This window comes from Corylus avellana, chromosome 10 (genome assembly GCF_965113065.1).
Source record: "Corylus avellana chromosome 10, dhCorAvel1.hap1.2, whole genome shotgun sequence".
NCBI classification, from domain to species: Eukaryota; Viridiplantae; Streptophyta; class Magnoliopsida; order Fagales; family Betulaceae; genus Corylus; species Corylus avellana.
In genome coordinates, this window is record NC_142499.1 from 1,539,525 (window position 1) to 1,555,087 (window position 15,563).

At 35.0% G+C, this 15,563-nt stretch overlaps 1 protein-coding gene across 3 annotated transcripts; it reads right to left on the reverse strand.

Moving 5' to 3' along the window:
• Nucleotides 1–11,518: 11,518 nt before the first annotated feature.
• LOC132162523 (protein BUD31 homolog 2) lies at nt 11,519–15,004 on the reverse strand. 3 transcript variants are annotated; one of them, XM_059572758.2, is made up of 5 exons: nt 14,841–15,004; nt 13,730–13,856; nt 12,583–12,684; nt 12,283–12,470; nt 11,519–11,981 (listed from the first exon to the last, which is right to left on the reverse strand). In XM_059572758.2, the coding sequence occupies exons 3-5, from the start codon at nt 12,674–12,676 to the stop codon at nt 11,826–11,828; spliced, it is 438 nt and encodes a 145-aa protein (XP_059428741.1). In that variant the 5' UTR covers nt 12,677–12,684; nt 13,730–13,856; nt 14,841–15,004; the 3' UTR covers nt 11,519–11,825. The 3 variants fall into 3 exon arrangements, with proteins under 3 accessions (XP_059428741.1, XP_059428740.1, XP_059428739.1); XM_059572757.2 differs by having other exon boundaries at nt 13,730–13,875; XM_059572756.2 differs by lacking the exon at nt 13,730–13,856.
• Between the last annotated feature and the right edge of the window lie 559 nt (nt 15,005–15,563).

Below are 15,563 nucleotides of genomic sequence, written 5' to 3' on the forward strand. Positions count from 1 at the left end.
CTAACAGAGAATATCCCCGTTGTTGTCCCCCTCCAGATCTGTGTGTCTTGCTGGTTCGTGCAACCAATGGGTGTAGACAAAATGATTTTTGTCTCTTCAGGGCTGAATAGAGAATTTATAAGCTCAATGTTCCACCATTTTGAATCAGGGTCGATAAGTTCACTTACAGTAACACTTGCATTCAATATGTGTGGTGGGGTGTGAATAGTATAAGTGTTTGGACTTTTCATCCATTGGTCACCCCATATACGCACTTGTTTGTCATTACCAATCCTCCAAATCAGACAATTCTTCACCAAGTCACAAGCCCCATGTATACTCCTCCAAGCGAAAGAAGAATTTGACCCCAACTTTGCCTCCAGAATTGTTTTTCCTGCAAAATATTTTCCTTGCATAATTTTTGCTGTCAACGTATCCGGAGATATTAGTAACCTCCAAACCTGTTTTGCCAATAACGCCTTATTAAACAAAACCAAGTCCCCGAAACCCATTCCGCCTTTCGCCTTCGGTTGCCCCATTCTTTTCCAACTCATCCAATGTATCCGGGATTCATTCGATTTTTGCCCCCACCAGAATCTTTGCATTAAATAATTAATTTCCTTGCAAAGGCCTGTTGGGAGTTGAAAGACGCTCATACTATATGTCGGTATGGCTTGTACAACTGCTTTTAATAAAATCTCCTTCCCTACTTAGGAAAGAAATTTTAATTTCCAGTCCTAAAGTCGCTTCCACACTCTATCTTTAATACTCTTGAAGGCTTTTGTACGAGACTTGCCAACAAGGGTTGAAAGTCCCAAGTACTTGTCGTATCTTTGGGTATCAGGGATCCCTAAGATGTCTAAAATCTTCTTTTTTTGACCTCTCCGAAGTATTACGACTAAAAAAGAGTGATGTTTTCTCTTTATTTAGTCATTGCCCTGACGCTTTCTCATACATGTAGAGGAGTCTGGACATCCTGTTCCAATGTCTGAGATTGGCCTTACAAAAAAGAAGGATGTCATCTGCTAAAAAGAGATGGTTAATACGGAGAGACCCTTCTAGAAGTAGGGACACATGTCAAGACACCCTGACGATCAGCTCTAGAAAGTAGAGCACTGACAGCTTATGCACAAATAAGGAATAAGTAGGGTGAAATAGGATCCCCTTGTCTTATCCCCCTTAAAGATTGAATTTTCCCTGTTGGGATTCCATTGACCAAAACCGTGTAATTAGCAGTACAGACACACATCATAATGAGTTGAACCCATTTATCATCAAACCCCATCCGCTTCATTATCGCTTCAAGGAAATGTCATTCCACCCGGTCATACGCTTTGCTCATGTCGAACTTAACAGCCATATACCCCTCCTTCCCCCACATGCGGGAATTCATCGTATGTAGGGTCTCATAAGCTGCTAAAATGTTGTCAGTGATCAATCTACCTGGGATAAATGCGCTCTGATTGAGTGAAATTATCTTTGGTAACACCACTTTTAGACAATTTGCAATGACCTTGGACACAATTTTGTATAAGACATTGCATAAACTAATGGACCTAAATTCCGAAACACAAGTGGGATTTTTGGTTTTTGGAATCAGAGCAATATAAGTGGAATTGAGCTCTTTATTAAAAAAACTAGAATTTAAAAATGCAAGTACATAATTGCTAACCTCCTCCCCAACCACAACCCAATTAGATTGATAGAAACCCGCATTAAAACCGTCTGGCCCAGCCGCCTTGAGTGGCGACATCTGATGCAATGCCACATTGACTTCTTCTACAGTGAACACCCTAGTTAGTTGAGTATTCATTTATGAATTTACTCGCATATTAACAGCCTCAAGACATTTTGCCATATCGCCCGTAGCCACTGAGGTTAACATATTTGAAAAGTACTAAACAAAAGCATTTCCGATCGTTTCTTGGGTATCCCATTTTCTACCATTCATATCCACAATACTATTAAGAAAATTAGATTTTCTTTTCTGATTTGCACATGCGTGATAGAATTTTGTATTTTGATCACCATGTTTTAGCTAATCTTCCTTGGCTCTCTGTTTCCAATGCATAGCTTCTTGGTCCATCAATGACATAATTTCCATATGAAGAATTTTCTTTTGCTGAAAATTTGCGAGATCACCTTGTCCTTGTAGAACTTCCAGGCATTTGACATTTTGCTTTATGACAGAATCAAAATTAGTCACAGTAGTCCGCTGCCATTTTTGCAAGCCCACTCTACAGTTGTCGAGCTGTCCTCGTATTTTCTGCCAAGGGTCCCCACTCACCTTCTTCGTACTTCTTCTTTTTATCAATATTGTTTAGTTGATTTTAACAATAAGTTCTACCACATTATCGTTTGATCATTTTAAAAATATCTTCAATTTATATCGTTTTAATAAGAGTTATATGGAGATATTTGTAACTAATAACGATTGACATGATTGGAATAATTGATTGGTTGTGACGTTTTATGAGTAGGAATATTACGCCCATAATTAAACATGTTAAATTGTATCTTAATATCAATAACATAAAAGTATGTGCTATTCTCGTGCCAAAAAGAAAGAACGAACCATGCACTATATGATGATTGATGGAAGACTGGAAGTGTTGGTGGGTTTAACGCCCATATATATATATATATATATATATATATATATATATGTTGGTGGGTTTAACGCGCATACCCATGTCATGTTAAAGATAGCTAATAGGATATGGATAGAGGAAACGCCAAATTGTATAGGTAATGTTATTGTGATTTTTATATACTAAGTTTAAAAAATAAATAAATAAATTATTCCAGCTAAATTTAAAAGAAATCTTTGTCCCATACTGACTCAGTGACTCCATTAAAATGCATGCACATGGTTCGGTTACAAGCAATTAAAAGCGCTAGATTAGCATGTTCTGTCACTCGTTCTGACAAGACATGACATCATCATTTATGATTTCCCTTTGCCCTTTGTTGCAGCAATTCCGATTGAATAATGCTAGGTGTTATTTTTTATTTTTTTTTTAAAATTTAACGTGGCTTTTAAAATTATTATTTGATTAAATTTTAAGTATGATTCATCTAAAATTTAATGGTTATTTTAAAAACCACATCAACTTTAAAAGAATTTTAGAAGAATAAATATGGTACTTAGCATTACTCATTCTGCTTTGTTCTGGGAAGATGAGCTTGTTTTTTCTCCCAAGCACCTTGTTTTTCTTTTTCTAAATAAGTAAAGATGTAATTATTTTAGCGAGTAATGCTATAAGTCTTTTTATTGTTAAAAAAAAAATGTTATAAGTCTTTCTAAAGTCCTAAAATTATTCCAAATGTAATGTGATTTATTGACTTTTGATCTATTGGTAATTTTAGGCTGTGTTTAGCAATAGAATGGAGAAAAAAAATAGTGAAATGGTACTGTAGCAGATTTGATTGATATGAGAAAAAAAAAGTAAGAATGTTTTGTATAAAAAAGTGAAAAAAAATTTGTTTTGTAGAGATTTTATTATTTAAATAGTAATAAAAAGTAATTGATGTGATGTAAAAAATAAGAACATTGAAGTTGATTTTGAGAAAAAATTTTAAAATTTTTAGGTCCGATTCAGCCAGGCTCTTTGCCAAATACAACCTTAAACGTCACATCATATTTAAGGTAACTCAAAAAAAATTTCTAAAAAAACTTATAACATTAGTTTTTCTTTTTCCTAAAATCCCAAGGCAGCCTTAACTATGAGCTTTCGTGCCTAAAGATATAACGGGTGGGCCCACGCCCAGATTCACCTACTTCAAGAAAACGAAAGGATTCCTTCGTCGCGGAATGCTATCTAGCCTAGCACCCGTGTCGTGCATTGTAAAACATCTCACTAGCCTACTGGACTCGTGGAGCCCAGCCCACCAAATCAACTTGATTAGATTTTTTAAAAAAAAATAATCTGGCGGCGGCTCAAGCTTTTGAATCTTGTGATGAAGACGTGGTTAGTACTTGGAATGGCAGCCTCTATTTCAACGGATTAGCACAATACAGAGGGTAAAATAGTTTTATTTTATCCTCTTGTTTTGCTTAACCGATTGGATACTTTTGGATTAGTTTTAGCCGCAGAGTTTGGCGTCAAATCCTTTTTGTCATTAGTTTTGATATAACATCAACATGTCGGGGCTTCAACCTCATTCACACCTTCAGTCGCTAGCTATGTCGATGTCACAACAACGGCGATAAACCAATGGATTTGGCCACGCTGCACGCGGTGCTATGTTAGAGAATATTGTGCACGGAGCCAGGGACCGTTGGATATGCTTGACAAATCAAACAACTTTAATCGATCACAATTTAAGGCTGACAAAAATCAACTTCACTTCACACCGTTGACTATTATGCTTCACAGGACTTGTGAGTTTAATGCCAACAACCTGTGACGGAAGGAGGGGTACTGGGTAGGCCATGGTCCTCTAGTCTCCTCTGCCCTCAAAAATAAGGAAAAAAATTATAAGTAAAAAAAAAAAAAAAAAAACTTTTAATTTTAGTCATTTGGCCAAAAAAGAAAAAAAGAAAATTGTCCTATTTTTTAATTTTTTGGCCATATTCTTAATTTTTTTGGGCCATACCCATTAAGATTTTTTTTTTTTTTTTTTTTTTTCAAATGCCTACTTTTTTTACTCTTACAGTAGTCTTTAGTTCATAAAAAACAAAAAAAAAAAAAAAAAAAAAAATTTAATAAACAAATTTTAAAGAACCGAAAAAAAAAAAAAAAAAAAAAAATATTGGCTGGTTCTTTCCCACTAACCACACACCATTACTATTCTTTTTCCTCTTTTTTTTTTTTTTTTTTTTTTCCTTTTCTTTCTCTTATTCAAATGAAATTGGGGAGAGAGAAAATAAAGTTACTATATAAGGTATTTGGATCATCTCCAGTCCAAAAGGACAGGAAAGGAGCTAGTTCTTGTTAAAGTATGGACAAAATTGTCTAAAAAGTTTTTTTTTAAAATAATTCTTCCCCTATGCTAAAGAGAACTGGTTCCCCTCCAATCCATTTAGACTGGTGAGGATCCATCCCTATATAAGAAGGTGGCTATTAATGCAAACAGAGAAAAGAAAATGACTAGTCATTAATGCTTTCAAAGATATAATTGGTGTTAAAGTAATGATTAAATAATTAAATTTATATATTCTTATTAATTTTAACTTTTGAAATAATTGGTAATTTAACATGATATCAAAGTTAAAGTTTTTTTTTTTTTTTTTGATATGTCCACACAAGAGGGGGGAGGGAGATTCGAAAAAGTTAAAGATCTTAAGTTGAAGAATCTATCATTTTACAAGATGATATACTTTAAAATTAACATTATAAGAGATCTTCAAAGCCATCAAAGTAGTGAAACTTTGAGTTGTTGAAAAATACCCCAATGATAGGAGCAACAATCCAATCTGAAAAATTCATGAATATTATTCTTTGGAATGGATAGAGCAACATAAAGATTTAATAGACTGATTGCTGAAAATTTTAAAGATAGTTGTTAGTTTAATAGCCTGAATTAATTAATTTTTTTATAATCTAATTAAAAACATGCGTGTGTTTGATGTATTTTGTTTGTTGGTTGGTATGTTTACAGGTAAATCCCATATAATTTATTCACCATTTTTTTTTTTTTAATAAAAAAGAAAAAAGAAAAAATTGTTAATGTTGCATCATGACTCTCATGAGCACTCCCAATCTGGAACATGTTTGGTTGTAATTGATTGCCACGCCATTCCCTTAATTAATTGCCATGTGTTCAATATTTTGCTCTATCATGCACATCAAGGCCAATTACCTATATATATATATATATATAAAAGAAGACGGGTAAAATATTTAAGTTTGGAGATAAGTAATAATTTAACGTAGTATATGATATAAATATCATGAATTTGAATTCTAACTCTCACAGTTATCCCCTATTAACTCACATTTTTTTTTTTTAAATTGAATAAGGAAATGGTTACAAGGAAGGATCCTTACCTCTTTTAATCCGAATGAAAGAAGTGAGAGATCCTAAAAATGAAAATGGGATGAGCTTCTTAACAACATATCCAAAACAAATTAAAATAGCGTTGTAATGTCCTCTCAAGAGGCCGCATAAAGCGGTAATATAAGCAAAATGGGCACAGATTAAGGTAAGTCTATCTGAATCCCATTTGGAACTAGCAATAACCACAGCAAAGAAGCTAAAGCTAAAAATGCACTGTCATAATCTAATATAGAGACTGCTAAAAAGAGAGGAATCAACACATTCGATTACAAAAATCTCCACGAAATGATCAAAACATCAAAGAGAGTGATAATTTAACAAAACATGAGATCTAATGACTTTTTTCAAAAATTGAATCATTTGTTCAGAAATTAAAGAGATTTTCTCAGATAATTCAAAAAAATTATTTTTTATTGACTACTATTTTTTATCATATCAAATACTAAAAATATAAAAAGTATTTTTTCAAAAATTATTTTACCCCAAAATAAAGCCTAACTTAAAATATATATATATATACATCTCGAAGTTATCTCGAAGTTATGAGATATGTCATTGTCAAACTGAAAGTAGTTGCGGGGCTATTATGTAAGCAATAATAACTGAAGTTGATTACCTACTGCATCGATCAGAGCTGTCATAATTTTCAACGCTGCAACTGCAAATATAAATGATGGGTTTTCATAAATGCATTTCACTATTTAAGTATTTATGTCATGAAATACGTTCAGGAGATTTTATTATCATAGGTATTCGTTGTCCGCTGTCATTTCATATTTCTATTTGTTTGATTATCCTAGAATTCGTTTAGTTTCGGATAATGTGAGACTTATATTAAAGGGATAACTTCAGAAAACCCCCCTGAAGTTCCAGCCGATTTGAAAAGACCCCCCTGAATTTCCAAAACTCTCATTTAAGCCCTCTGAACTTCCATTTTCTCTCACTTTGGACCCCTTTAACATTAAACTACGTCGTTTTGAATGTTTTATACCCATTTTACCCTTCCCCAAAACTACGTCGTTTTGTGTCCTAAAATTACCCAGCCTAAAACGACGTCGTTTTAGGCATTAATTTTTATTTTTTTAAAAAAAGAAAAAATTAAAAATTAAAAAAAAAAAAAAAAAAAAAAAAAAAAAAAAAAAACTGGGGTGGCTTCAGCCACCCCCTTGGCCAAAATGGGGTGGCCGAACCACCCCATTTTTGGCCAAGGGGGTGGCAGAGCCACCCCCTGGACGGTCTGGGGGGAGGGCCGGACCACCCCCTTGGCCATGGGGGTGGTCCGGCCACCCCCAAAAGGGTTAAAAAAAAAAAAAAAAAAAAACGGGGGGGCGGGGGGGTGCATATGGGGTGGCCGGACCACCCCCAAGGGGCTGGGGGTGGTTTCGGCCACCCCATACGGCCGGTATGGGGTGGCCGAAACCACTCCAGCCCCTTGGGGGTGGTCCGGCCACCCCCAAAAACACCCCATCCCTTTTTTTTTTTTTTTTTTTTTGGGGCCAAGGGGGTGGCCGGACCACCCCCTTGGCCATGGGGGTGGCTCGACCACCCCCAGATCGGCCAGGGGGTGGCTGTAGCCACCCCCGTTTTTTTTTTTTTTTTTTTTTTAATTTTTTTTTTATTATATATATATTTTACTTTTTTTAATTAAAAAAAAAAATTATGCTTAAAACGACGTCGTTTTGGGCTGGATATGTGTTGTGATTTTAGGACACAAAACGACATAGTTTTGAGGAAGGGTAAAATGGGTATAAAACATCCAAAACGACGTAGTTTAATGTTAAAGGGGTCCAAAGTGAGAGAAAACCAAAGTTCAGGGGGTCTAAGTGAGAGCTTTGGAAATTCAGGGGGGTCTTTTCAAATCGGCTGGAACTTCAGGGGGGTTTTCTGAAGTTATCCCTATATTAAAGCAAATAGGATCAGGATCCCCTCTAATTGAGAGAGAGAAAATGAGAATCGCCCTTAGATGAATAGAAGGGTTCAAAATATTTTAATCTCAAAACTCAAACACAAACACAACTACACAGGATTTTATACCAAATTTAAATTAAAAAATTAATTAATTAATTATTTTAAAAACAAAACGAGAAAAAAAAAAACAAAAAAACAAAAGGCGGCGGCTCCGCCCAGATTTGCCCATATGGGGCTGGCGCACGGCCACCCCTGGGCCATGGGGTGGCCACTTAAAAACAAAACGGAAAAAAAAAACAAGGGGCGGCGGCTCCGCCCAAATTTGCCCATCTGGGGCTGGCGCACGGCCCCTCTTGGGCCATGGGGTGGCCGCACAGCCACCCCCATGGCCTAGAAATGGCCTCGCGCCACCCATGGGATGGTCGCCGGGGGCGGCGAACCGCCCCATGGGGTGCCTTCTCCTCCAATTATTTAAAAAATAAATAAATAAATGTTTTTATTATTTATAATCAGATGTGTTGAGTTTATTTTTGGGTTTTGTGTTCCTAAATGATCTTAGACCCTTGGATGTTTTGGATGGCTAAGATCTCACAAAATGAGATTCTCCAATTACTCACAATTGGAGGGAATCCCGATCCATAGAATAGTATTGTAGTAGATTGGATTGATATGAGAGAAAAAAAAAAAAAAGTAAAAATATTTTGTATAAAAAAATTTAAAAAAAAAAAATTATTTGTAGTGATTTTTTTATTTGAATAGTAATAATAAGTAATTGATGTGATGTAAAAAGTAAGAATGTTAAAATTGATTTTGAAAAGAATTTTTAAAATTTTTGGGTCCAGTCCAACCCAGCCCTTTGCCAAACACAGCCATCAATTTCCGGAAATGAAATTGATTAAAGATGATAAATCATCAATTTCGTTTGTTTTCTGTATTTTTTGCTTCACCAAAAAAATCCTCTTTAATTTTTAGGAAAAAAATCGTAAATCATTTTTTGAATTTAAGTATCTCATTCTCAAATTGATAGACTCAGCAAAGATGTTGCCGGAACCCTGTCACGACTTTACTGAAACCTCGTCGAGACCCAACTAAGACTTTACCATGACCTAAATAGGACCTGGTTGGGACCTGGTTGGAACCCGTCGAAACCTGGTTAAATAATTGGATGACGAGACACTAAACATCAACCTTTAAATTCATACTTATAAGAAATAATTCAAGTTCTGATATAATAATTATGGAAGTTGTATAGGAGTTTATTAAATATTTATCTCCAATTTTCCTTTTTATTTTAATTTAAACTTTTGTGATAAGTGATGATTTAATATAATATCAAAATAAAACCTTGATCAGTTCAAATCTTGCTTCTATCAATTTATCCTATTAAAATTGATCAATGTGTGATCACTATTCTCCTGAAATAAACATGCAGTTTTTTATCTTATGATATTGAGCATCAAGGACAATGATTGAATAGATTTTTTTTTTGACATGAAATGATTGAATAGATGATGAGTGATGTTGGGACACAATAATGCTCTTTATGATCATTCTAAAAATGAAAGGTTTGAGTCTTCTCCCTTAACATCAATTGGCTTTAGGTGAGTTCATGAATTATCAAAATGAATTTTCTTGATTTGATATGCAATTGGAAGAAAAACAGTGTACAAAGACAAGTCACAAGCCATTTAGCAGTAGAAAATTCTGTGCATATACATCTCAATAATAAAGAATTAACTCACAAAATAAATAGATAAAGAATTTCAAAAGAAGAAAGTTGCACTTGCACCCCCTAGGCTGTGATGTCAAGTTTTGTGCCACCTGAAAATCAGAATGTGGAAAGTTTTAGGCTTTAGCCGGTGTTGACTATTGTTCAAAGCAAAGGATCTTAATCAAGTCCGTGAATGAGATAGCGTGTCAACCATGACTAATAAATCATAATTAATTACCAACTATACCAACTATGGACCATCTCACCCTAATCTACACATTCAACCACTATCAAATTAGATATTATGATAGAAATTTGCGTGAGCACCACAGTATTATTTATTTATTATTATTATTATTTTTTTTAGAGAAATGCTATACACTTGATCCTACACTTTCATCTTGTCAACGTTTTACTCGATTAATGTTGTAGTGTCTATCAATCATTTGATATTTTTTATTTATAATAAATCCAAAAGCGGATGATTGCTACCACATCAATCAAATGGAATAAGGGTGAGATAAAGGTGGCATTATTATTCTTTATTATTATTATTATTATTAATTTTTTAACAAGAGCTGATTTTAAGGGCATATTGCCACATTAGCATAATAGGATGGGATGAGATGAAATGAAGGTGCAGTATTTGGCATTACTCATTTGGAATTGGTTTCAAATTAAAACTAAAACATAATTACATCAATTCAATATCATTACAAATTTACAATCGAATCTCAATGAGTCCATGCTCGTTGGTTGACAATGCAAAGTGGACTTGGGGTCTGTTTGAGATTGCATTTGAAGAGTCTAAAAATGCTTTTAAAACTCGAAAAATTCGTTTGAAGAAAAAAGTATTCATTTAGTAAAAAAATTAAAATCGCTTTTAAGGATTCAAAAAGTTTAAAAATAGTCAAAATACACTTTTAACAAAACCTTAAAAAATAAAACTTTTTTTCTAAAAAACTATTTTTGACTAAAAAATTATATTTTTCAAACGTAATTCCAATGTGCTCTTATTCTTTTTTCTGTGTCATGCGAATTAGACTAGGAGAAAAGGAGGCAAACTTTATTTATAATGGCCATTATCCACGGCCCACGGGGAGACGAACTTATAGCATTCCCGAGGAGAGAGAGAGGAGAGAAAAGAGCGCTGAAGGGAAAATTGTAAAAAGCAAAAGCAAGGCTTGATGTCCCCACTTTCCCACTTAAATTTTGGTGAAGTAGACTTTCGGTTGAATGTTGTAAAACTTGTCATAATGGGTACTCAAGACATTATTCTTCCACCATATCTGATAATAATGGCAAACTATAGTATAGTTTTGATAATTTATGGTAAATTGGAACAGGACCTATTACACAGTTAATATTTAATTTTGTTGTATATAATATATAACCTCTAATGTAGAAAATAATAAAATAGAACAAAACTCTCAAAACTTTGAGAAATCAAAAACATGAAAACTATTAAACGCTCCATAAAGGGATTGAAACGGCATATTCTTTAATCACAATCTCATGATCTTCAAAACTCCTTGCGTTCCGCTCTTCCCAAATACACCTCATTAAACACAAAAGAGCTATCCTCCTTACACTTCCAAAGCACTATGATGTTCCAATTGTCCTCTCCAACTTACCACAACTCTCTCACCCTATAAGGCATAATCATGTAACACTAAACGGAAAATCAAACTCTATAAATCTCTTGCAACCTACATTGAAGAAGGAAGTGATCAGTAGATTCCCTACTTTTCTTACATACACAACACTAATCCACTGCAATAACATTCCTCTATCTTAAATTATCCAAAGTCATTTTCCTAAAACCACAATCCACACAAAGAATGCAACTCTCTAGGGAAATCTAATATGGACCGTAAAATATAGTGAGAATACAACCTCACCCGACAACAAAACAACTAAATATTAAGGAACCATAGTTCTATAACAATTACAGCACAATAAGAAGCATGCAACCCTTGATAGTAGGAAATATCTTACACAATTCTATGACGACAAACTTGAAAAGTGGGCAAGATTTTCCAACTATGCTTTTAAGTTATGTTTGGTATCAAAACAATTTGTCACAGCAACCACAGTTAGCAAGATACCCTAATACCAGTTGCAAAGGTCCAGCCTCAGGTTGATTAAGACAAGCGAAGGTTTACACAGATTGCCGAAAAATACATGGTACAAAGATCTTGCCATTCTTGGAAGAAGAGAAGAATTAATCCCCACTTGCACAGCCCCCACAACCGCAATGGACACACTCTATAACTTTCTCCTCTCTCAGGTGCTTTGGCACTCGGCACACACATGTGGTAGCAAAATTGTGATCCCGTGGTTGAATGCATCGTAAGCAGCAGAGACGTTCATACCCCGGCTGCAATTTAAACAGGACCATGAAATTAAATTAGAATAAAAGAATGTAAAAACTTATTGAGGAACAAATGATATTGTTTAGAACAACTTAAAGACAGATAAATCGATGGAAAAAAAAAATGATTTCATGCTTATATTGTTTTAACTTTAATAATCGAGTGTTTATGAACTACTGCAGGAGCATATAAGAATAGCTCCAAAGCTTCTGCATGTGTTGCTATGTATGTCCTATACACACCAAAAAAGGAAGCAAAACATACTCAACAGTACTAAACCTAGATAAAATTGATTTTGAGACAAACCTTTTTCCACTTTGCGATTAGATTGCGGTCAGCATAGCCTTGATCCAAACAGAACTCATACAATTCCTTGGATATTTCCTTCCTCCGGTGGTAAAGGTCGAAAATGTAACGACTCTTTTGATGTGCTATTTTAAAAATAGGCCATAATGTCTCACATTTTCTCTTACCATCATGCGGATCATTCTCAGCTGCCCAAAGAATAAAGGATATACCGCTGTTAGTTTCATAGAGTTCGATCAATATGTAGGAATAAAAAAGAAAAACTCCCCAAGTTACACACTATATGGAAAGATTATTAACCTTCTCTCATCTTTGCTTGCAGTTCACGAAGAGTAGGCTCAATTAATTCCCAGCCATCTGGGTACTTAACACGGTTTGTTTTCACCTTTGGCATTCTTCAACCTATCAAAGGGGTAAAACATGATCAATACTTAAATTGATACAAGTTGCCAGACATTCCCCCCCCCCCCCCCCCCCCCCCCCCCCCCAGCAATTCCTTAATACCATCTACCATTTGAAAATGATCTCAAAAAGGAATAATGTCACATAAATCTAACAAGTATATATATATGTGTGTGTGTGAAACCATCAGCATTCTTTCAACAACCCAAACAAACTCAAACCCAATTTTGGATATTTAATGACACGACACGACCCATGTGACCAATTTAGTTAACAGGACATGTCGGGTTGACACCACATGACACATCTGACTCGACGAACCCGAATGACCCAAACACAGTTATTTTTACTTTATTTGAATGATGATATGAAAAAATTTTAGGTATTAGGATGTATACAATTTGATTAATGAATGTGCTTTTGGTCATGTGTTACTGAGATTAATTCATCAACGCAGAGTGTGCCTAGGGGGTGTTGGCGGTTGGAAGGTCAGATGCAAGTTCGGGTTGCAATGAGCTTAGAAAGTCCAAGCAAAATCAAACCCTAGGAGTGTTGGCAGGAGTAAAGCTACAAGTCCCTCTTGAGTTGCATCAAGAATGATGTGGCTATTAAAATCACCATTGGACATGTGATTAATCATTATTGGATTTTGATTAAATGGTTATTTTAATAGCCACATCATTTTTGGATGGACACAAGAGGAACTGCTAGAATTACTCATGTACTCGTGTTGGCAGCTAAGTTTTTCGATGAGAAAGTTTCACCCATGAAGAAGGTCTGATACATCAAGATATTAGTGTATAATTATTGAATCAAGGTTTCAATCTACAGCTTCCAGAAAGAAACTGAAAACCTGAGCCTTGAATCGCGTACAACAAAAAAGATGGAATCGCATACTACAGAGACAAAGAATGCATTGTCTTTACAACAAAAAAGATGGAATTGCATACTAAAGAGACAAAGAATGCATCGTCTTTACAACAAAGAGATTAACATCAACAACCCACACCAAAATCCCATTGTTCAACCCACAAAGAGATCTTACTCGTTCTGCACAACTTATCCTCCCCAGTCTCGATCGAATCACGGAAGGTGGAATTTGGGTAGCAATGGCATGAATCTGATGGGTAGAAAACAAGCCACGTTCTAGACCTGGGTCCCAAGCTTCTGACCTACACCCAAACTTATCCTCTTTGTTGATGGAGATTAGAGAAACCGTGAGAGATTGAGATGGGCTATTAAAGCTACACCTAATTTCTCACACCCATTACCTGAAACATAAATCCCACACCGCCCATTCCCACAAAACCCACTTCGATGAACCATATCAAAACCCTATTTCTAATGTTACCCAAGGGAAAAAAATAATAATAATAAAAAACACAACCCATAACGAGCACAAAATTCAGAGTCCAAGATAAAAAAGAGGAAAAAGAAATCAACGTACCTCCGAGTTCTAATCGGAAAGGAAATATAAGAATTAGCTCGAGTTAGGTTTCAATAACTCTGAATGAAATTTTATAAATCAGCTCGAGCGCCTGGCAACACAATAAAAAACTTTCTTTCGCGACTTTCTTTCTTGTGTTATTACTCACAATGGTTTATGCAAAATAGATATTCAAAACTCAATTTATCTAGTTTAGATAATAGGTTTTTAAAGGCTTTATTAGCTATATTTTTATCTATATCATTTAAATATTATTTCTTTACTCTTTATTGGTTCTATTTTTATTTAATTAAAAATCTGATGTTATCACCCATACAAGCTGAGCACAGGTGCAGAAAATCTCAATCAAATAAATCTCAACGGAAATAATGCATCAAATTTATTTAATCTAGCAAATTACTTTAATTAAAAATCTGATGTTATCACCCATACAAGCTGAGCACAAGTGCAGAAAATCTCAACGGAAATAATGCATCAACTCTATTTAATCTTGACACAGAACAACCTGGAGTGTAAATTTCAGCATCCACTAGTGTACAAACTCATACCCAATCTACAATCAAACCAAAATCTTCACTCTCAGCCTCACCCATATCCATCTCGCCTACAAGAAGGGGAAACAGGGGAGGGGATGTCCACAAAACGGGAGACGGGAGAAGGAAAAGAGCGAGAGCGAGAGAGGGAGAGAGAGAGAGAGAGAGGAGCTTACCTTGAGCACGACGGAGGCAAGCGGTCTGCAGAGAGAGACGCCGTGTGAAACCGTGGTCTGCCGAGAGAGAGAGATTCGATCTGCCGAGAGAGAGAGAGCTGGAGAGGTGGGAACAGGCTGCCGAGGGCCCGAGAGAGAGAGAGAGATAGCGGGAGAATGAAAAAGAAATAAAAAAGAAAAAAAAAAAGAGCCCTAATATCTCTGGTGTTACTGTATCTAATAAGAAATTGACACATTAAAAAAAAAAAAAAAAAAAAAAAGTGAGTGTAGATAAAAACACGGTATCTTTTTGGTGTAGAAAAACAAAAGGGGAAACTTCACTGAAAATTTTTGAACTTTCATCCGATTTGATAAATTTCCTCTAAACTTTAAAATCTCTCAATTTAGTCTCATGAACTTTCAATAGCTCTCAATTTCGACCCCTCCGTCAAATTTTAAAAGTTACATGACGTTTATACTCCTGACTTTTGTATAAAATTCTAACTTCCAAAACATTTTTTATTTAAAAATAAAATAAAAATTAGGAATATTTTGGTATTTTTCTTGTATTTTTAACGGCTAAAATTGACGGATAGGTCCAAATTAAGAGTAATTGAAAGTTCAAGAAATTAAATTGAGAGATTTTAAAGTTTATGGGGTATTTTAAAACGGGTGTAAGTTCGATGGTCTTCAGGGAAGTTTTCTCAAAACAAAAAAGAAGGCACCCCTAAACAACCCACCGCC